At 32.8% G+C, this 22,946-nt stretch overlaps 1 protein-coding gene across 5 annotated transcripts in view; it reads left to right on the plus strand.

Moving 5' to 3' along the window:
* The window catches only part of ARL13B (ARF like GTPase 13B), a 73,538-nt gene extending 56,668 nt beyond the window's left edge, over nt 1-16,870 (plus strand). For 2 of the 5 annotated variants that reach the window (XM_070786752.1, XM_019965941.2), the window contains 5 exons: nt 1,962-2,076; nt 5,246-5,468; nt 8,151-8,267; nt 9,230-9,298; nt 16,595-16,870. In XM_070786752.1, coding sequence (XP_070642853.1) covers nt 1,962-2,076; nt 5,246-5,468; nt 8,151-8,267; nt 9,230-9,298; nt 16,595-16,671 — 601 coding nt within the window. In that variant the 3' untranslated portion in view covers nt 16,672-16,870. Of the gene's footprint in view, nt 1-1,931; nt 2,077-5,245; nt 5,469-8,150; nt 8,268-9,229; nt 9,299-16,594 lie in introns of all 5 variants that reach the window. The other 3 variants (XM_070786726.1, XM_070786736.1, XM_019966092.2) reach the window with 3 other exon arrangements.
* Nucleotides 16,871-22,946: the final 6,076 nt, after the last annotated feature.

Consider the following 22,946-nt stretch of genomic DNA (forward strand, 5'->3'; position numbering starts at 1 on the left):
GTCCAACTATGTGCGATCCCATGGTCCATAGCCTGCCAGGCTCCTCTGTCTATGGGATTCTCCAGGTAAGAATACTGGAGTGGGTTGCCATGCCCTTTTCCAGGGGATCTTCCTGACAGAGAGATCTAATTGGCTTCTCAGATTTGATTGGATGTTGGATTTAGTTCTTAATCCCAGGATTTCTCTTTCTTTCTTCATTTGATTGTTACATGTCAGGGGAGGGAAGAAACTAAAAGATTTCCAAGTGAGCCCTTGTGGCATCCAAAGTTGTCTTCCAGCTACCTAAGTAATATTGGCCTTCTGTGTGCTTTAACAGTTGCAGCCTGGTAGACAAGAACCCACTAACTGTCCTTGGTGATGCCTTTGTGAGGTGCTCCTTCGCACTGTCAAGGAAATCCTCTGATTACTGTTATCTTTCATTTAATTCAGAGTCAGGACTTACCTCTTGGAGAGATAACTTTTCTATCCTCAAGTGCTCAATAACATGAGCAGATCAGTGACATAGGTCTCTCTTGAACCAATAAGAGGTTTTAGTTCCTGTGAGAATCTTTGATTTTCTATTCTAGTATATATTTTCATGATATAAAGCTAAGTACACCCAACCATTCATGTAAATATACCTTCTATGTAATTATGAAAACAAAATATATGGCCATAGTTTTCTAAAGGCTTCTTTGGTTTTCCTTTACTTAGAAAACAAGCAAAAAGGAAAAAAAAAGATTGAATAAAAGAAATTTAGTCTTTTTTTTTTTTTTTCAGTTTTAGCTTTTTCCATAAAGATATTCTAGATCATGTTATGGCTGGCTTTTCTGGTACCCCTCTCCCCTTTCCTCCTTTCTCTTAGCCATGCCACTTGTGGTCTGAATCCTCTCCTGTTTAACAGAATCCATAATTAAATTTAGATGAGAGTGTTAAAAAAAAACTTTTTATTGTTAAATACAATTTAATAGGTTTTTAGATTTTTATAGGTTTAGATAATTTTGAAAAAAACAGTAAAACAGCTATTATTGGTATATGAAAATAGTATGTTAAAACCAGATACCTGAAATTACTTACTAATAAATGAATAACATTAATAATGAATAAGTGTCCTGTAAGTATGTTTATATACAGAAAGCTTTCACATACATTAATTTACCTGAAATAGCTCTATGAAATAGGTATTTTGTCCACATTTATGGGAAAGCTGAGGCTCAAGTATGCAGATAAATGACCAAGGTCACAAAATTAGTAAATTGCAGATCACTAAATCTTGGCTTTCTAGGTTTAGGATGAGAGAATATATCTTTCCATCATAGAACTTAATAAACGCCATAGTAATGAACACTGACGTTGTTCTACTATACTTAGTCTACTTGCAGATCTAAAATAGTCATGTTTCTGTCTATAGCTGCTGCTTTTAATAATTTATTACCTTTATCTCTGGGGCAACATTAATTTTAAGTCACAGAGGTAATAAAAGTCTCAGTAGTAACTAATATAGAAATATTTATTTGATTTGAGTGGCAAAGGGCAATTTATTTTTATAGCCTTCTCTACTTATGCAAAGCAATAATTGTTATCTAGTTCATTTATGATATAGAACTGTACACAGCTCTTAAGAGGTTTAACAGTAGAACTTATCTAGTTACTATTAGAGAAGAGGATAGCATTGGTTTGGGAGGGTAATTAATAAATTGATAAATATAAATCTTTATTACATAGAAAAATAATCTGTACTGCAGACATTAAGAAGTCAGTCATAGAGAATGTCATTTTTGTCAGCATTTCTTTCTTTTAAAATTCAAACGATTAATCTTTACATGGAGATAGCGGCCTGTTACCTGCATTAGGATAAATTCAAAGCCATATCCATATGTTTAAATACTGAATTTAATAGCCATAAACCTATTGCAAGTGTTCTTAAACATGGTTTATCATTTTCTCATAAGGAATTCCAAATTTTTTCCTTCAAAATATAGAGAACAAAGAGAGCAAGAACAGGCTGAACTCCATGGAACCAGTGGTATGGCTGAGTTGGACCCAGAACCAGTTATTGTTAATCCTTTCCAGCCAATAGCATCTGTAATCATTGAGGTATGGATAGTGGCGAATTAATTTTTATATTTTATAAAGTTGGAAGTTCAGAAAGGAGGTGAGGAGTAGGGAAAGGAGGCAGGGAGATAGAAGTATTTCTCCAGGGATTAATTATTTGTAAAAGAAATTAAAAGGGGCAGACAGGCTAAAGGTTTGCTGCTTTTTCTTCCTCTTCAATCTTCCCTTCTGATCTCTTATAAAAAGGATGGCTGCAGAATTCACTGAGAATGAAAATGAAGATAGGATATACAACTATCTTATTGTTCTGATAAATACATTTTGTCACATATCCTATAATAGTGTTTACTCTTATTTACATTGTCTTTATCCCTGTATATTGCTATTACTGTCCTTTTACAGTAATATTTACATGTTTATGAAGTATTAGAGTATGTAAATGACTTTCTGTCTATTTTCCCAGGATACTTAATGTTTGAAACTATGATATGTTCTTTTATATTTGAATATCATTTAATTTTAAATGTCAGAAGTTTAACTAAAATTAATTTGTAGATTTTAATCATAAATTAAGGGTGAGAGAGAGAGTGTATGTGTATGTGTGTGTGTTTCTATATCTGTCCGTCTGTGTATCTGTGTCTTTGTTTTCATTTTCTACTGATGTTCAGAGTTTGCATTGGTCCTGCTTAAATCACTCCCAGCAGCTATGCTTCCTCAGTGGCAGAGCTTCCTAAACCACCTCTTCATTCACTCAGAGCTTAATGTGGCAGGTGGCTCGCATGACCCACCTGTATGCTCCATCCCTCTTCCCCTATCACTGCCTCCTTCCACACAGGTATTCATCTGGAAAGGTGGATGATTATTTCTTCTTGGGGCTGCTGCTGAGGAGGGAGGCAGCTCCACAGGTAAGAAATTGATTGTATAGTTTTTGGTTGTTTTATTTTTGCAAAATAGTTGGTACTATGAGATATTTTGTTTTAAGTTACTTAAGAAATGAAATAAATGGAAATAAATGATCCTTTTTATCAAGCAAGTTTTCTTCCCCCCAAAACTTCTCCTTTAAAATATTACCTGACATTTTTTTCCTTTGATTTTTATCACAGATAATGAAAATGGTGAGATGTTGGTTCCAGAATACACAATGAAACAATAGTAACAAACAGAGTTATATATAAGCATTTAGTATAAGAGAAAAGTGGCATTTCAAATCTGGGAGAAAAAATATATTGAAACAACTGAAGAGTCATTTAGAAAAAAAGTAAAATTATTGAACACTGTATACCAAATTAAATTTTAAAAGATTTAAATATTAAAAAAAGACACCTTAGAAACACTTGGATATAATACAGTTAGACATTTGTAAACTTGGAGGAGGAGAAACTTTCAAAGCAGGACAATGAGGCCACAAATCACAGAGTGAAAAATCACAAAATGGGAAAAATAAAGTAGATCTTATTATATATTCAGTTTTTAAAGAGATGTTCTACAAAGTTAAGGACAAAAAAAAATCTAATCGTAATGAAAAATATTTGAGAAACATGGGACCAAAAGAAAAGAAGAATCCTTAAAAAATTACTGTGTAAATAATGAGACTCTAATAGAAAAAAGGGCATTGGGTTATGATGGGTAGTTCCTTATAGAAAAAATTTAAATGGCAATAAGGATATTTTATAACTTACCTTCAGTAGTAATAAAAATAATAAATCAACACTGAGGTAAAAAAGTATTTATTAGTTGGTGGAGATATAAAAGATTGATAATGATTAAAACCTGGAGGGGACAATGGCAATCCACTCCGGTATTCCTGCCTGAAAAATCCCACGGACAGAGGAGGCTGGCAGGCTGTAGTCCAAAGGGTCACCAAGAGTCGGACACAGCTGAATAACTGAGCATGATGATTAAAAAAGCACTAAAAAAGATGTGGGGTGGGGGACTTCCCTGGCAGTCCAGTGGTTAAGACTGCACACTTCCAATACAGGGGGTGCAGGTTTGATTCCTGGTGGGGAAGTAAGATCCTACATGCTGTGCTGTGCAATCAAAAAAAGGAAAGATATGGGAAAATATCACTCTTTCAATCCTTTTCCAGTGGTGTAATTTGACATTAGTTTTTATGAAGTAAAGTTTGTAGTATGTCACATTTTAAAATGTGCTTTACCCTTTGATCCAGCAGCATGACTGTTAGGAATTTATTCTGGAGAACTAATTCAATCATTGTATTTCTTGTAATAATGAAAAATTGAAAATCACGTCTTTGTCCATTGAGTGGGAGTTGGTAAAATAAGTTATGATAGAATTATTCAAAATAATAGTGTAATTGATGAAAGTAGTAATAGCTTACACATACATTATAATATAGGGAATCCCTGGTGGCTCAGTGGTGAAGAATCCACCTGCAATGCAGTAGATCGCCTGCAATGCAGGACATGTTGGTTCCATCACTGGGTCAGGAAGATTCCCTGGAGAAGGATATGGCAACCCACTCCAGTATTCTTGCCTGGGAAATCCCATGGACAGAGGAGCCTGGTGGGCTACAGTTCATGGGGTCGCAAGAATCAGATATGACTAAACTATAGCATACGACTAAACCATAGCATAATATAATGCTTTCATAGCTAACACAACTATGTATGTATCATGCAATATTGTAAGCACTTCATAAATTGATTGACATAGAAAGAAATATGTATTCTTAAATCTTTGATTCTTTTCTGTTTAAAAATATACATGTGCTTGTGCTTAGCTGCTCAGTCCTGTCCGACTCTTTGTGACCCCATGAACTACAGCCTTCCAGGCTCCTCGATCCCTGGGATTTTCCTGGCAAGAATACTGGAGTGGGTTGCCATTTCCTTCTCCAAAAATATACATAAATATGTATATATAGAGAGGCAGTCACATTTGTGTGTGTTTGAGGATATGTATGTCTGTATGTGTGGGATAGGCAAAGAAAAGCACCTCTGTGTGATTTGTATATCAAATAGTGATCATCTCTAGACTGTGGAATTACTAGTAATATAAGTGTTCTTTCTTTATACTATCTCTGTTTTCTGAATGTTTGGCAATTAGCATGTTTTAATGATACACTCAAATAATTTTTAATGGAAATATCAAAGTGCCCTGAAGTTATATAATGCTCATGAATTATTTGATTTCTCCTTTAAGCTATCTTAGATATGACCATTATATTAAGAATGATACATTTCATTTTTGTCAGAATGAAAAAAAACTTGAAAGAGAAAAAAAGAGGCAAAATACAGAAGACAGTGATGGCTGCCCCCTGAAACATAAAATGGAGCATGAGCAAATAGAGACACAGAGCCAGATCAGTGACAGTAGCCAAAAAAACAGTGAGTTTGGAGTAGTAGAAAATTATAAGGAGGCATTAACACAGCAGTTGGAAAATGAAGATGAGACAGACTGGAGATCATCAGAATCAGGTGATAAATCTAGTTATTAAAAATATATAAAGTATTTATTTTTATGCTCATTGTGTTTATTTTTAAGTTTTATGTATTATATGTGACATATAAATAACATTATATAAAACTTAAAAATACTCTTTCATTTGTCATGGTTATTTTCACAAAGAAATATAAGATTTTTTCATCTCCAAATGCAATGTTTATTATGTTTTTTTCATGAATTTTAGTTCATTAGTTTGCTAATTTATGTTTTTATTCATGATGTCTTAAAACCTAGCCCTTTGTAACTGAAAAGAATTTCAGCTGAAAATTCCATTTTCAGTAATTAGGAATATTGCATAGCCCCAGAAATCCTTAGAGTGTATTTAAAACGTTTAAAATTCTTGGAGGGTTTGTTTTGTTTTTAATCTTCATAAAGTTATAGTCAGTGTCATTTTCTTTATTTACTTGTGAGTTTTAGGAGATGCAGACATAATTGAACATTTTGAAAGCTTTGTGGCAGAAACCAACACAATATTATAAAGCAATTATCCTTCAATTAAAATAAATTAAAAATATAATTTAAAAGCTATTTTATTATCAAATATCCATTTTCCTCTTATTTTAATATTATATGAAATCTTTATGGTTACCTTTCTTTTTATAAACTAGTTATGTGATTTAACAGGAAATTTATGTCTTTTGGTGTCAGAGAGAGAGACCCTTTGGACTCACACAATCTGAGGTAGCATCCAGACTTTCTCATCTACTAGATGTATGTTATGTTATGTAGTGTTCTTCAGTCCTTGTTTTTCTCATCTCAAAAATGGAGTTTTCATCTTTTATTTTTTTCCATCAGGCTTTTAGATTTCCTTATAATAAAAGTAACTGTACAATGTTCCTAGCACAGGGCCGATACATGAGAGATACCCAGTAACCATTGCTTCCTTGGCGTTCTTAGTTGGTGATACAATAACTAGGTATATGATGTATTTATAGGGATGGTATATAATAATTTTTGTACAGTATTAAAGAATTTAATATGGGGTCTGCCCTGGTGGCTCACAGGTTAAAGCGTCTGCCTGGAATGCAGGAGACCCAGGTTCGATCCCTGGGTCGGGAAGATCCCCTGGAGAAGGAAATGGCAACCCACTCCAGTATTCTTGCCTGGAGAATCCCACGGACGGAGGAGCCTGGTGGGCTACAGTCCACGGGTTCGCAAAGAGTCGGACACGACTTCACTTTCACTTTCACTTTCAAAGAGTTTATGAAAACAAGATCTCAGTCCCTGAGATGCAGAGTACCAAACATGTATGTTTTGCTATATAAAAATACAAAGATTTGAAAATTATACTTTTTGTAATTTGGGAAGTTAGGGTATCCACATTTGTACCCATATCACTCTCTTAACAGAGTAAAACAAAATGTAGACTGTCAAGTGGCCTCTAAATATATTGGAACAACTCTTTCTAATAACGCTAATACATTGTTAAATAACAAAATGGTTTGGTAGATGATTTGAAAATATTATTTAACACAAAATTGTTATTTCACATATCAGTCCTGGGGTATATTTTTCCCATTATGTAGAGTAGGACACCAGGGACTTAGAAAGGTTGAGTAATTTGAGATCACATATCTCATCTGTGGCTGTGCTAAGATTCACTTCCCTCAACTTTCAGTCCTCTGTTGCATAGCCTGTGCTCTTCCATGACCCTGACTTATTGCCCATGCTAAAGTACCATATGATTCTGGAAACTCTCTTTCTTTTCTCCCAGCTGCAAAGCTTATAGCTTTAATTGTAAAAGGATGTCTCTGTTTATATCTAGAATAAAATATTCTCAAGTGACACTAATTTATTTAGAAAAATAATGAGTTTCTAGATATATTTGTATTTCTTACTGCTTTATAGGTTTCATAGATGTTGGCTGTTTCTTGTGTAACATAATTTCCATTTTAGAAAATGTATTATATGTATAAATTTAGTGATTTGGGATTATCAATTAAAATATTTCAGTGGCTCTGCTGTTTGATTATTTAGCTACTATGACATCCTGGTTTATGTTGTTAAAGTTTACATGTTAACAACATAGATTCACTTAAAATGTCTATATGTGCTTAAGTGAGAATTTGTAAATATTTTTAGAAAAATTAAGATTCAATTCTGTAAGATCTAATATGAGTTTTGGTTACATACATTTATGTTGAGCATCTTGGGCATTATTTTCATAGATAATGTGCTTTGGTTTGATTAGGGTCTTTTTTCCACATTTCAAAGGATTATTTTTGGGCTTAGATCTGGAATCATTCTGTATATCCTACTGAGATAAACCGATACCTCTCTTTTTCCCCCAGGTCATCCGTAGCTTTGTAGAAGTCTCTGTAATTAGATGATTCCATTTATTTATTATGACACTTGAAAAAAAATGTTACTTTTGGAAATATGGATTTTTTTTTTGTATTCTGAATCACTTCTCATAGAACTTAAAATACGACTTTTTGCCACTCGCTCATATTTTTTAATCATTCATTCAATAAACACTTACAAATATATTCTTAGAAAAGGAAAGTTCACAGTTCATTATTGGTAACAATTTTTAAGTTGAAGTTATATTTCTATGGTAATAATTATATCAATATTCTAATTCTGTTCTTTTTTTTTATTATAGAAGTAACTTTTTCCAAAAGGCATAAAGTTTCATGTTTATATTCTTATAGATAACAGTAAAAAGAAAGCTAAGAAACTAAGGATGAAAAGGAGCCACCGTGTAGAACCTGTTAATACAGATGATTCTGTTCCTAAGAGTCCAACACCACCCCCACCTCCTCCTCCTGGTGAGTAAATTGAAATTGATACTGAATTTAGAAATACTGCCTTAAACAGTAAAGAAAAATACAAAAAATTATGCAGTTATTCAGCATATTCATAATCTTGTGAATTTGTGAGAAACGTAGAATTCTTTGTTCCGTCTACTTAGTTCAGAATTTATCAACATAAATATTGATTTTTTTTATTCATAAAAAATGCTTTATGAAAGTAAAAAAAATAGTAAAAATTAATAAGACATCTTTACTTAAGTACCTCCTATAATGGATTCAGGTCCTGTTTGGAATATCAGTACCCAGATTGCTAAAGGGAATGTAATTGTAATGAATGGATGGTTAGTATGACCTTTTAAAAAATTGGATCTTTCATCCTGAAAATTAATGTTTGAAGCCAAGATGTTTGAATGTTTCCATTGTATTTCCAACATACATCCTGACCTTCTAACTATGTTATGGATATTAAATGAAATACTGTATATAAAGCACTGGGACATAGTAATTTTGAGAAATTTTTCATCACTAAGCATTGTACCTCACATATTCAGTAAATACCTTACAATGTATATGTTTGTAGTTTCCTTTTAGTCTTGCTAGAAGGCATAAGATGGTAACATTTTCCTTTGAGCCCCATTTTAGGACTTATTTCTGATATTCCACTTAATAAGTGTATATTTCTTTTAGCTTCTGTTGGGACTTAGATTAGTAGCCTAAGGTTATTTATGATGGTGGTGAGGATGCTTATGTTTTTATCTAAAGGGAAACAAAAACGTAAAGCAAGTATTACCAACCTAAAATTACATTTTAAAACAGAAACCATTTAAAAAGGGTTTATGGTTATTTGGTACTATATCATTGAATATGTATGAATTGACATTGAAGTTGTATACACTGCTGTCAAGAGAGGGATCCTCTTAACAGACCTAAAGAGATATTGTATAACAGTGTTTTTAAATGTCTTTCTTTTTCTTCAGTTGGCTGGGGAACCCCCAAAGTCACTAGACTTCCAAAACTTGAGCCTCTTGGTGAAACACGTCATAATGGTAATGCAAAAGGATCAGTTTTCAAATATCTATACATGTCACATTCATTTTTCTTTACCTCATTACTTCAATAAACTTTTACTTTGGGGAGCCTTTCAAATCCACAACCATCCTTTTTCATTATACTTCACTTTCATTTATTTAATTTTTTATTCTTAAGTGTCCTTTGCCTCAATGTAATTTAACATTTATCTTAGAAAACAGAGGTAAAGACCATCATAGCTTGTGTTTATCCATTATATATTAATGTAAATAGTTGTAAAAGAGAAAGATTTTAAGGCAGCTTAAATATGAGACAGTACAATTATGGTGTTAAAAACTTCATTGTCCTATATATGCTCAGTATACTCAATGATGCATGCATGGTCGTGTCCACCTCTGTGACCCCATGGACTGTAGCCTACCAGGCTCCTCCGTCCGTGGGAGTTTCCAGGCAGGAATACTGGAGTGGGTTGCTATTTCCTTCTCCAGGAGATCTTCCTCACCCAGGGATTGAACCCACGTCTCCCACGTTGTAGGCAGACGCTTTACCATCTGAGCCACTAGGGAAATTCAGCTTACTAGAAAGAAAATTACTAAAGTCTTCACTGAATCAAGAAAACACTTTTTTGGATGAAATTAACATAAGGTATAGTACAGCCAGTATAGGGTATAAGAGCTCCACCTGGAAACTTGAAAAAGGACAGTGGGGAATACAGAACTTCCCTTTACAACAGGCAGAAGTTCTGATTTCTAACATGCAAAAGGATGATTTATACATATAGAATTGTAGCTCAATAAAATTCATCAAGGACATCTCATTTCCTTTTTGATAATTCTGTTTACCTAATCTTGAACTTGGTTTCCTAAGAAGATCCATTTACTAGAAAAGAAAAATTCATAAGTTTAATCTTGAAAAACATATATAATTTGAAATTACATCAGACTATATAAAATATTTTATTCAAAAAGTATTTAAATGTGCTGCTTGCTTTCTTTTTCTGAATACTGTATCAATAATGAACTATTTCTTCATAATCGTTCAGTTCAGTCGCTCAGTCATGTCTGACTCTTTGCTATCTCATGGCCTGCAGCACGGCCAGGCTTCTCCGTCCATTGCTAACTCCCAGAGCTTGCTCAAGCTCATGTCCGTCAGGTTGGTGATGCTATCCAACCGTCTCGTCCTCTGTCATCCCCTTCTCCTGCCTTCAATCTTTCCCAGCATCAGGGTCTTTTCCAATAAGTCAGTTCTTCGCATCAGGTGGCCAAAGAATTGGATCTTCAACTTTAGCATCAATTCTTCCAATGAATATTCAGAACTGATTTCTTTTATGATTGACTGGTTTGATCGTTTTGCAGTGAAAATTAAAAGATTTTGTTAATTTCTAAAGACAGAAGGTTTGTCCTTCAACTTCAGAATAACAGTGAAGTCACATGTCTTTTGGTGCTAACTTTACATCATGATGTTTTTGTTGACTATAATAGATTAGTTCCTGTTTGTTTATATTTTGAAATTGTTTGTGTTAAAATATATTATCAGCTTAAATATTCAATATGTTGTTAGAAACAATTAGGTAGTGCTAATGTATGTGTATATAAATATATATACATGCATACATGTGTGAGAAGAGTTAATAAGCAGAAGAAATAAACTGTTCAAAGATGGAGAGGTGGGAAAACACATTGCTTAATTTGGAAAATAGTATAAAGTTACTTGTGACTAGAGCTTAGGTTCATGTAGGTGGAATAGGTAAGAAATAGGAAGTTTAAAGTTACAGAGAGATATTTAAACTAGAATTACAGCTTATAGCCAGATTGTTTAGGGCCTCACAAATATATTTAAGATGTCTAGACTCACTATAATTTTACAAGAGACAATATACATTTTTAACAGGGAAATAGTATTACAAGAGTTATTGTTTAGGACAGTAATTTTTGTCACTATGTATGTATAGACTAGATTGGAGAAGGCAGTGGCACCCGACTCCGGTACTCTTACCTGAAAAGTCCTATGCATGGAGGAGCCTGGTAGGCTGCAGTCTATGGGGTCGCAAAGAGTTGGACACAATTGAGCGACTTCACTTTCACTTTTCACTTTCATGCATTGGAGAAGGAAATGGCAACCCACTCCAGTGTTCTTGCCTGGAGAATCCCAGGGACGGGGGAGCCTGGTGGGCTGCCGTCTTTGGGGTTGCACAGAGTCAGACACAACTGAAGTGACTTAGCAGCAGCAGCAGCATAGACTAGATTGTGCCCACACTAAGGTTAGGATCCGAGTTAGAAGCTGTTGCAGTAGTCAGAGTGAGAAGTGAAGAATGGGAATGACAATGGAGAATAAAAAGTGTGTTGAGAGAATATTTGAACAGTCATAAATTCTATATGAAGAATGAATGTATGGGATGAAAGAAAAGAGCAACAGAATATTATTTGGCTGAAGGGGCTAGAAGTTTGGTGCTATCTCTAATACTGACAATACATGAGGAGAAAGGAAACTTGCTTTGGAGGTGTCTATAGGCTTATCTATTTGGAAATGTCTATAAATCAGTGCAAATAAGATTCTGGAACTCTGGAGAAAGGGGACTCAGGTGGGTGGAAGGGCATGTAGGTAGTTCTTGTTTTGTTTTTCAGTTGTCATCACGTAATAGAAATGCCTTGTCCCTAATAGATGTTGTATATTTGCTTATTGAATGAATGCAGTTGAAGGAATGATAGTTTCCTGTTTCTGAGGGAAAGTATGTAGAATAAGGAGAAGAGAATGGTAGTATCTGGGGGAACATTAGATAAAAGCAACTAAAAAAGAGATTGAAAATGGGCTAATAAGAAGGTTGTTTTTCATTGGTTTTGTTTTTCTTTGTTGTCCTATATTTTTAAATTAGAACTCCTAGAAAATAATTATAATGAATTAGTTAAATTTAAGACCACTGTTATTCTAATATATCAGTTAATTTTAAGTAGATCAATAAATTAACTTCTCAGAGCAGAAAATTAAACATTCTAACTTCACAAGTTTTAAAATATCTTCATTATTTTTTTCCCATAAATTTTAAGTCAAAGTATACCTTGTATAGCTAAAAAAAAGTATAATCAACTCTGTTTTCATTATGGAGAAGAAAGTAGGTATAACAAATTTAAAATTTTAATTAAGTTTAAATTAATTTTTAATATTTATTGGGAGATTTTTGTTTAAGATGCTGATAGTTGCCAATTTTATCATCGCATCCTCTTCTCTTTCCTAACTATTAATATATATTTATTTGAATGTGGTTGATGGGAAGTAGACAACAGACATATAATGGGAAATAATTAAGGGAAAGGGAAATAATTAAGTTAACTGCATTTGGGTTTGGCACTTAAAATTATTGAGATGAAAACTAATTTTTTATAGTCAAATTAGGAATTAAGGCAGATTCTTATTTATTCTTTGATTACAGACATTGATTCCTTGATGGCAGTTCAATTTTACTTTTCTAATTGCTTTATTTTCTCTAAACCTCACTCTGGGTAATACGTAAGACATACATTCAGAGAATAGACTTAAAAACTGAATCTATATTCACTTTGTAGACACTCTTAATCCATACTTCATAAACGTTATGCATTATGAGAAATAAACATTGTTGGCCAAAAGTGCCAAGTATAAAACTAAAGAATATTTTCAAATCTTAAAATATGAATGAATATTATATTTTCTATGTTAAGTTTGAAGCCCTTTGTTAAAATGGGTATCAATTAATTTGGTCATATCAGTTGGTCAGTATGGTCAACTTATATCCCCTACAGTTAAGGGAATAAGAAACCTGTTTTGTATAGAATGTTATAATTTTCTGGCAATGAGATAATACAGAATCAACTGCAGTTGATACTTCTTGTCATGTGTATGTGATTTGGGTTCTTTTCAATTCTAGAAGTAAAACATAATAGAAACTATTCATTCTGGTTTAATCATGAGTTCTGTGATATGTTAAAATTCTTGTTAATTTTGAAAGCAAGAAATTAGAAAAGGCATACTTTAAATTTATCAAAATAATTATATCTTATAATTTTATTAATAGCAGTATAATAACTGTATACTATGTCCCTGGCATATTGCTAAGCACTTTTAAGTACATTATCTCATTTTAATTCCTCTAATAGCCTTGTAAGATGGGCAGTTTGTGTGTGAGAAACCTACACCCAAGCTCACACAGCTATAAATGACACAGAATTTGAAGTTAGGTCTGTCCAGCTTTGAAATCCATATTTTTAATTCATTTTATTAACATTGTTATATTAAGATTTCTTAGAGCATCATGGCAGCTTAGTATTCGCTTTAAATTTGTAGTTGCTTGAACAATCATTTTCTCCTCTAATTTTTTTTAAGGAGAGAATATACAGTTTATTTAAAAATTTTTTTTTAAGTAATGACATAATTGTGGCAAATATAGTATTATCTATGGTACACTCTGGTAGAGGCTGCAAACTGATGACACAAGAGCACCTCTCATTGTTGAACTGAATTGATGCTCAAAATGTTTGAAATAGGGGTGTACATGATGTTGATAAGTCTCATTATTGGTGGTGCTAACCTTCATCATTTGAATAAGGTGATATTTGCCACATTGTAAAATGTTACTATTTTCTTTGTAATTAGTAAATATCATAGACGTGATACTTTGGGATATGCAAATATTCTGTTCTCCACAAACTTTAGCTTCTGTTTTAGCATCTGTTATTGGATTGTGTGTGCAATAATTTTTACTGTGATATTTGCCTAATTGTAATTTTCTGTTACTCTTTCTTACATTGAAATTTATTCAATTTCATTATTTTATTTTTTTTTCCTTCCAGTTTTATTCAAATATAATTAATCTAAAGCACTGTATAAGTTTAAAGTGTATAGCATAATGTTTTGACTTACATACATCATGAAATGGTTGCCACAGTAAATTTAGTGAATATGCATCATCTCATACAGATTAAAAAGGAAAAAAAAAAAAGAAAAAAAATTTTTTCCTTGTGATGAAAACTCTTAGGATTTATTCTTTTAACAACTTTCATATGTAACATACAGCAGTGTTAATTATATAATTATATTAATAATGTTTTACATTACATTCCTAGTACTTATTTTCTAACTGGAAGTTTGTATCTTTTGACCACCTTAATCACCATACAAAGATACTATGTTATTACTGACTGTATTCCCCACTCTGTACATTTCATCCCTGTGGCTTATTTATTTTGTAACTGGAAGTTTGTGCCTCTTAATTTCCCTCACCTGTTTCCCTCATTCCTGCACCCCACCTGCTGCCTTGCCGTCCCTCTCCTTTGTCCAGCAACCATCCGTTTGTTCTCTGTATCTATGACTCTGTTTCTGTTTTGTTTGTTCCTTTGTTTTTTTGTATGTTTTTTAGATTCCACACATATGTGAAATTATATGCTATTTGTCTTTCTTTGACTTATTTCACTTAGCGTAATACTCTCTAAGTCCATTCATGTTGTCAAAAATAGTAAGATTTCCTTTTTTTTATTGGCTTATTATTGTGTGTGTGTGTGTATCACATCTTTATCCATTCATCCGTTGAAGGGCACTTAGTTTGCTTCCGTGTCTTGGCTACTGTGAATAATGCTGTAATGAATATAGGAGTGCATATATCTTTTTGAATTAGTATTTTTGTTTTCTTTGGAAAAATACCCAGAAGTGGAATTGCTGGATTGTATGGTAGTTCTATTTTTAATTTTTGGAGGAATTGCTGTACAGTTTTGCATAGTGGCTGCTGTGCTGTTTGCATTCCTACCAACAGTGCATGAGGTTTCCTTTTCTTTTGTTATTTGTGTTGTTTTTGATGATAGGTATTCTAACAGGTGTGAGGTGATATCTCATTGTGGTTTTGATTTGCATTTCCTTGATGCTTAGTAATGTTGAACATCTTTTCATGTGTCTATTGGCCATCTATCTGTTTTCTTTGCAATAAAGTATTTTCAGATCTTCTAGCCCACTTAAAAAAAATTTTTTTTTGTTTTTGGATATTGCATTGTATGAGTTCTTTGTGTGGTTTGGATATTAACTCCTTATTGGATGTATTATTTGCAAGTATCTCCTCCCATTCAGTAGGCTCTTTTGTTGATAGTTTCCTTGCTGTGTGGAAGCATTTTAGTTTGATATAGCCCCATTTTTTATTTTTCCTTTGTTTCTCTTGATTGAGGAGACATACCTAACAAATATTAAGACCAATGTCCAAGTGTGTACTGTCTATGTTTTCTTATAGGAGTTTTGTGGTTTTGGATTTTATGTTTAGTCATTTAAAGTTTATTTTCATATATGGTGTGAGAAAGTAATCCAGTCTGATTATTTTGCATGTGACTCTCCAGTTTTCCCAGTACCATTTATTGAAGAAGCTGTCTTTTCTCCACTGTATATTCTTTCCTCCTTTGTCATAGACTTTTGTTAGTGGCAGCCTTAGAGTTTGCAATATACATTTACAACTAATCTAATTTTGCAAGCTGTTTTCTAGGGCATGTTCTCGCATGAGGTGCTAGTATCTATTTAAGACCCCCTTAGGCCACTTGGCCAGACAAAATGGATGCTGAGGCAGCAGTATCATGGAGCCGCTTAGCTGAACTCTGGCATGTGCGAAACTGGAAATGGGCCCCTAAATACATTTTTAATATATTTATTTCAAGTGACCTTGAACACCTTTGCTTCTAGAATAATTTTTGAATGATAGGCCAGAAAAACTGAAGTTTCCATATGCTAATGTTTATAAACCAATTTATGATAATTAAGGGCTGGGAACTTATTATGAAGTAAAAATTAAGACTGTTTTTGTATCAGATATGCCCTATATCAATGAACTATACTGAAGTATCATTGTAAAATATTCCTAATACCAGAACACTAAGATAATTAATTTTTCTTACCAAATTCTTAGAAGTAATAGACATTGGATAAGAACATGGATTGTACAAATACTGATTTTATTAGGGCTTTGGCAACAGGTTCCATTAGTTTTGGATGTTTGTTATTTGTTTTGTTTCTGATGTGAACACTTACTTGGAAATAATAATAATATATATATTAGGTGCAGCTTTATATTAAATCAGTAGAGATTAATTTATAACCTTGAGTTAAAAATTTACCCTAGTGATTGTTTTTTGAATTTATTCAACTTTTTTCCAATTCAGACTTTTTTCCCCAATATGCTGTATGCAATGCTTCACTTACAAGGTCAGAGTTTCTTACTCTTTTAAAGGTGTTGGTTGGAAATAAATGAATTGTGTCAGAAATCTTGATTTACCATAACAATTACATATTGTTGGTATACCTTGTTTACATAGATTTCTATGGAAAGCCACTACCTCCCGTGGCTGTGCGACAGAGACCTAACAGTGATGCTCACGATGTCATCTCATAACCAAGTCATATGGATGTGCTCTCTTTACATCAGCAAGATGAACTGGAGGACCTTCTTTCTCAATAGAGGAAAACCTTGAATGTCGATGACTGGGGCAAGATAACCATAGCAATATCAGTGAGCCAAAGACCTGACTGTTCTGATAATTAATTGGTTATCCATGGCTTTCATGGTTTAAAAAAAAAAAAAAAAAAAAGACCAGCAAATGGGATGAGCATTTGGAACAAGTTAGCAAGAGTTAGTGTTGACTCTGGTTTATACATCCTCACTCATGGGTGTATTCCTGAAGGAAAACCTGTTCAAAAAGAGCCAATGGACTCTGTATACTTCCTTTACTATTTAATAGTCTTTATTTCTTTATTTTAAATGTTTGTAAGATATATGTGCATGGAAAGGGGATTCTTGGGAATTTATAACCTCAATTTTTAACTTTTTATATTTTTCTAAAATTTTGTTTAAGGATTTTAATTACTATGATATTGACTGTGCACTTTTCTATTAGATACTTTGTTTCAACTGTGTCTGAAAAATGGAATAGATTTACTTGACAGACATGAACTATACAAAGGAGATATATTTATATGGTTTGAAGTATGTTTTATAATAGTATTGTTCTTTAGTTATACATCTTAATTTGACCTTAAGATATTTTTAAAATAGATTCTCACATTTTACCAAATTATATTATTTGAAAGCACTAATTAATTGAATGTTTGTTGCTGTTTGTTTTCTTTGATGACATTCCCAATAAATGAAAGACACTTGCAATTCCTTTTGACTTAAATGTTTTTTAAGTTAGTAGAAATGTTTTATGAGATACTATTAAAAGTCCCAGTAAACCCCTCTTTCAAAGGTTAGATCTTTTCAGAAATCAAGGTACTCCTTCTCACTCTCTTGTCTGTCAGAAGTTTCAGTAACTCTTGTAGGTTATTCTACCTCTTTTGTGCCTTGAAATTAAAGGCAAAAAGACTGAGAAAGCTACTGTAGTCCAAAACTTTATTTTATAAGTGGGAAATGCTTGGGTACTACCAAAATAAGAATAAAATGTTAGTTTAAATTACATTTATAAAGAAACAATTCCAAAATAATTAATTTAAAATAATAGTACTTCCCTTGCACTGAAGAATGGCATCTATATATTCTGTCTTCCAACTGGCATTTAGAGAAACTCTTAGATACATATTTTGAATAATAGATTAAAATGTTTAATTAAAAACATCCATATACATCAAGGTGAAAATACTCTAAACAGAAATCACCTTGTTAAAATTGGTAAGTCAGTTTGGCAACTTGTACTGATAACAGATATATATATATACACTGATATCTGACAATAACACGATTAAGCATGTCTAAGGCAATTTAATTAATTAAAAATTTTCATTTTGAGCATCATATACAATTTTTTGGAGTTTTGTACATAGAACTTACCTAGCGCACTGAGTAGAAAGCATTCTATTTCAGATACAAAATTCATAACAAATTTGATAGGTGACTGAAGTGTAAGGAAAAGTAACACAAGAAGACAGAATGTACATTTTGTATTGGCATTAGAGAAAAAACTGGCTTGTATATCTTCTTGGTTCCTTGTTGTAAAATTTATATTAGTTCATTTTTTAAAACCTGAACTCATACTTTTGCATTTTTACTATTCATCTTGTTTGGGAATACATATATCTTTAAAATTTTTGTACCACTCCTACCAGTGATTAGTGTACAATAATTACTGAGTTCATTTAATAAAATCATTTTTAAGATTTTGAAATTAAATATATGGTAAAATAGAATGTTTTATATATCTCAAAAATTAATTTGTATTATTAACACATTCTAAAAATATTTTTAGTTTTGTAAATCCACGTGGCTTTTAACAAGTAAAATGCCTATTTTGTTATATGCTGCCTTTTCATTCTTAATCACTATGAATTATGACATTTTCACACAATAAAAATAGCTTGTATCAGTACATTGTTATGTTTTTCATTCGAGAAACTTAAATGATTACTTTTTGGTAATAAAGGATTTTTTAAAATATGATTGTTGATATTTTAAGTTGAGAAATTAAAATAATACATTTTTGTTGTTTTTCATTAAAAACTTTTTCCTCTGCATACATTTTTATATATGTGAAACAAACATTAAAGACTGAAAAACAAGATCGTATTGCCTTATGATTCTAGATGACTCATATTTCAAGATCTGTCTCTTGAGATAAAACTATTATCCAAAAGATACAGCTTCACTTATTTGGAGGATAATTCTGTATACCTTTATGTGTAAAATATGTAACATATATACAATTTTGTATGTCATCGCTATGAGTATAAAATAGTTTTTTATACTATTTCTAGAAACAACAGTAGAAAGAAATGTTGAAAAATTCTAAACTATTTTAGCTATTGTTTGTGTTTTCCTCAGTTTTTCAAACTAGGTTTTTTTAACTTGTCTTTTATAATGGAGGAAGCAAATTCATAATTTTGTAAAAATTAAATGCCATGTTTTCTGCAGTTTTAAGATTAAATGCTTTTTAAGTGCCAAATTATGGAATAGAATTCACCTAATTTGTAAACATTGCACACAGCCATGAAATTAAAAGATGGTTTTAATTAAAAGATGCTCCTTGGGAGAAAAGCTATGACAAACCTAGACAGCACATTAAAAAGTAGAGACATTACTTTGCCAACAAAGGTCTATCCAGTCAAAGTTATAGTTTTTCCAGTAGTCATGTATGGATGTGAAAGTTGAACTATCAAGAAAGCTGAGCGCCGAAGGATTTATGCTTTTGAACTGTGGTGTTGGCGAAGACTCTTGAGAGTCCCGTGGACTGCAAGGAGATCCAGCCAGTCCATCCTAAAGGAAATCAGTCCTGAATATTCATTGGAAGGACTGATGATGAAGCTGAAGCTCCAATATTTTGGCCACCTGATGCGAAGAGCTGACTCATTAGAAAAGACCCTGATGCTGGGAATGATTGAAGGCAGGAAGAGAAGGGAACAACAACCCAGGATGAGATGGTTGGATGGCATTACTTGCTCAATGGACATGAGTTTGACAAGTTCCAGGAATTGGTGATGGGTAGGGAAACCTGGCCGGAGAAGGCGATGGCACCCCACTCCAGTACTCTTACCTGGAAAATCCCATGGATGGAGGAGCCTGGTAGGCTGCAGTCCATGGGCACGCGAAGAGTCGGACATGACTGAGCGACTTCACTTTGACTTTTCACGTTCATGCATTGGAGAAGGAAATGGCAACCCACTCCAGTGTTCTTGCCTGGAGAATCCCAGGGATGGGGGAGCCTGGTGGGCTGCCATCTATGGGGTCGCACAGAGTCGGACATGACTGAAGTGATGCAGCAGCAGCAGCAGCAGCAGCAGGGAAGCCTGGCATGCTGTAGTCTATGGGGTCGCAAAACAGAGCAACTGAACTGAATTTGTAAAACTTCCTGTGAATAGTTGAGACTCATTCAGCATTAGATTATGCCACTATGTTTGAGGCTGATCTCTTACTTAGTATTCTTTTACTATGGCAGTATTTTATTTGCTACTTGGTTCTATTTGCTATGCTTTTTGTATTACTCAGTTTCTCCCATTAAAGAAGTACTACTCCTGCAGATGGCAAAAGCTTATAAAAAATGACACTGCCTATGTAAATAAAGCTGTAGGTTATATATTTTGTTATCCTTGGCTCTGCCACTTAAATTTTTCTCTAATTGAAGTATACTTTGCAGTTGAGATTCTGCTAATACCCTCTAGTTTATCAAGAAATACATTCCAGTGTATCCAAAAAATAAATCCATATATTTCAAAGCTTACGTTAAAAATGCTTTAAATTATCAAAATAGTAATAATCCATTGTCTTTGTGGAAACACAATAGAAGTCTTTTTTTTTAAACAGTAAATCAGAAATGAATTTTTTTTATTGAATGGGAGTTTATGTTAAAGGGAAAATACGAAGAAAATCACTTGTCAGGTTACAGCAGGAGTTGTGAATTCCTTTTGCCTGTTGATGAGAAAACAATATGTCCTGGGTAAATGAAACCGTGATCTCCAAATTTTATACATCATTTTTCAGTAAACACTCTTGGTATACATTAAATATAAAGTTACTGTGTTAGTTTGCTAGGACTGCCAAAACAAAGAGTACCACAGACTGGGTGACTTAAACAATAGACATTTATTTTCTCATAGCTCTGAAGACTGGAAGTCCAAGATCAAGATGCTGGCAACTGTGTCTGAAACCTTTCTCGTTGGCTTACGGGTGGCCTCCTCCTCCCTGTTGTCGTCACATGGTCTTTTCTCTGTGTGCATTTGCTGTTAGTGTCTCAGTGTACCCAAATTTCCTCTTTTATAAGGACCCCAATCAATTAGATTAGGACCCATCCTAAAGGACTCCCTTTAACTTAATGACTTCTGAAAAGGCCCGATTTCCAAATAGTCACATTCTGAGGTAATGGATGGGAGAAGGCAAGGGAGGGGAGAGTTAGGGCTTCAACATAATGAATTTTCAGGGGAAAAGTTTCAGCCCTTCATTAATATACATATTCTCCTGTATTTTGTACATATGCCTTCCTAACTTTTTTTTTAAAGATTAGAAAAAAAGTTAAATACCAGTTACTACATTCACTTCCCAGCTCCAGAGGATTATTGTCAGCTGTAGTTTGTAGACACCACTTTGGAGGGCTGTTATTAAAAAAGTGAGAGCCTCAGCTGACTACTAAAGTGATGTCCAAGATTTCCTCACCTGTAACTATACTTTGTTCTCTGCTTTGATGGTAAATTTCTTTGTTGTGTTTTTCTGCCATTCAATTTAAGAAGCTAACACTCTCTTGATATCAGATTGTTTTACTTACAAACCCCGTCTTTACCTTTTTGATGCATAAACCTAAACATGAAGTACTTTCAGAGATATTTTATATAATTATGAAAATTCATAGTTTATTCTGAAACACTTCTTAAATGACCTCACAATAAAATTGCATAAGTATGTAGAAATTATTTTCCTCTATAGCAGTAAGTCTTTATATTCTTAAGCTGCCTCAGTCTTTATCATAACAATTTAAAAACCCAAGTACAATTTCTGGTGTTTGTGTCAGCTTAATTTCTTATGTTTGCAAAAACAAGTCTGCTTCTAATAGTTCCTGTTCTTAAAACTAAGTGCAGAACTTTGTTTATTCTCCAGTAGCTATTTGGTGTCAGGTAAGGGAAATCCATTAATATTCTTATGATACTGATATTGATTCTAATAGATTAGCAGGTTAAATGAGAAAGGTCAAACTAAAGAAAAAGGAGAAAGAAACTGAAGCAGCTCCCCTCTGTGAGAAGAAATTTCCAAGCAGTGGTATCAGTTACAAACAATTGCATACAAATTTAAAATATTTTCATGTTTAAAATCATGATTTTAAGAAAAATTGGAAAAGTACTTGAAAATGTGATATGGTTAATAGCTCTAATATAAAGGTAAACATAAATAGCACTAAGACAGCTCCAGATAAATGGATATGAGTGGGTAATTTACAACAGAAATAATAGTACTAAGATTTGAAGATCTACCAGACTAAGGACATAATTGAAAAATACAAGATTATCAGACATGCAAAGATCATGAAAAAAAAAGTCTATCAATAAGATAGTAAGTATGTTAACCTACATACTTTCAAATACTATGGAACTTCTAGAAATTATGTACTGTATGTGAAGAATTTTTAATAAAATGCTTGTAAAAACAGGATACAATTTTACATAGTTTTAGCAAACTTGAAAATGCATAAAATTAGAGAAACACACCAAAATGTTAATAGTGATTATCTCTAGTGGCATTATTCCATGATTTTCACTCTCAGGCTTAAAAGTTTTTTTTTCTTCAATTAAAATCAGAAAACAATTATGCTAAAGAAGAAGTTACAAAACAATATAATAACTAATATGACCTCTTTCCAAGCATAACATATTCCCTTTCCCTTAAAGAAAAATAGTATATATGATTTTTACCTTAAGTTTTTTTATATGTCTACATTGCAGTTATATTACTACCACATTGATTCATTAAATGCAACCATCTGTAAGAAGTACAGAAAAAAATAAACTATATGAAATCTCATAGAGGCTTAAAGGCAAACTAATGACTTAAACTTTCAACAAAATGATGCATTTAATCATCTTAATACTGTACTTTTTTTACACCGAATCTAAATTCATTTTTAGATTATTGGATAACTTGTTTAAATAAATATATTAAGCATCAGATCACAATAGAGGTAATGAAATTTATCTTTTTAT

Source organism: Bos indicus, chromosome 1, assembly GCF_029378745.1.
Source record: "Bos indicus isolate NIAB-ARS_2022 breed Sahiwal x Tharparkar chromosome 1, NIAB-ARS_B.indTharparkar_mat_pri_1.0, whole genome shotgun sequence".
Taxonomy (NCBI): Eukaryota; Metazoa; Chordata; class Mammalia; order Artiodactyla; family Bovidae; genus Bos; species Bos indicus.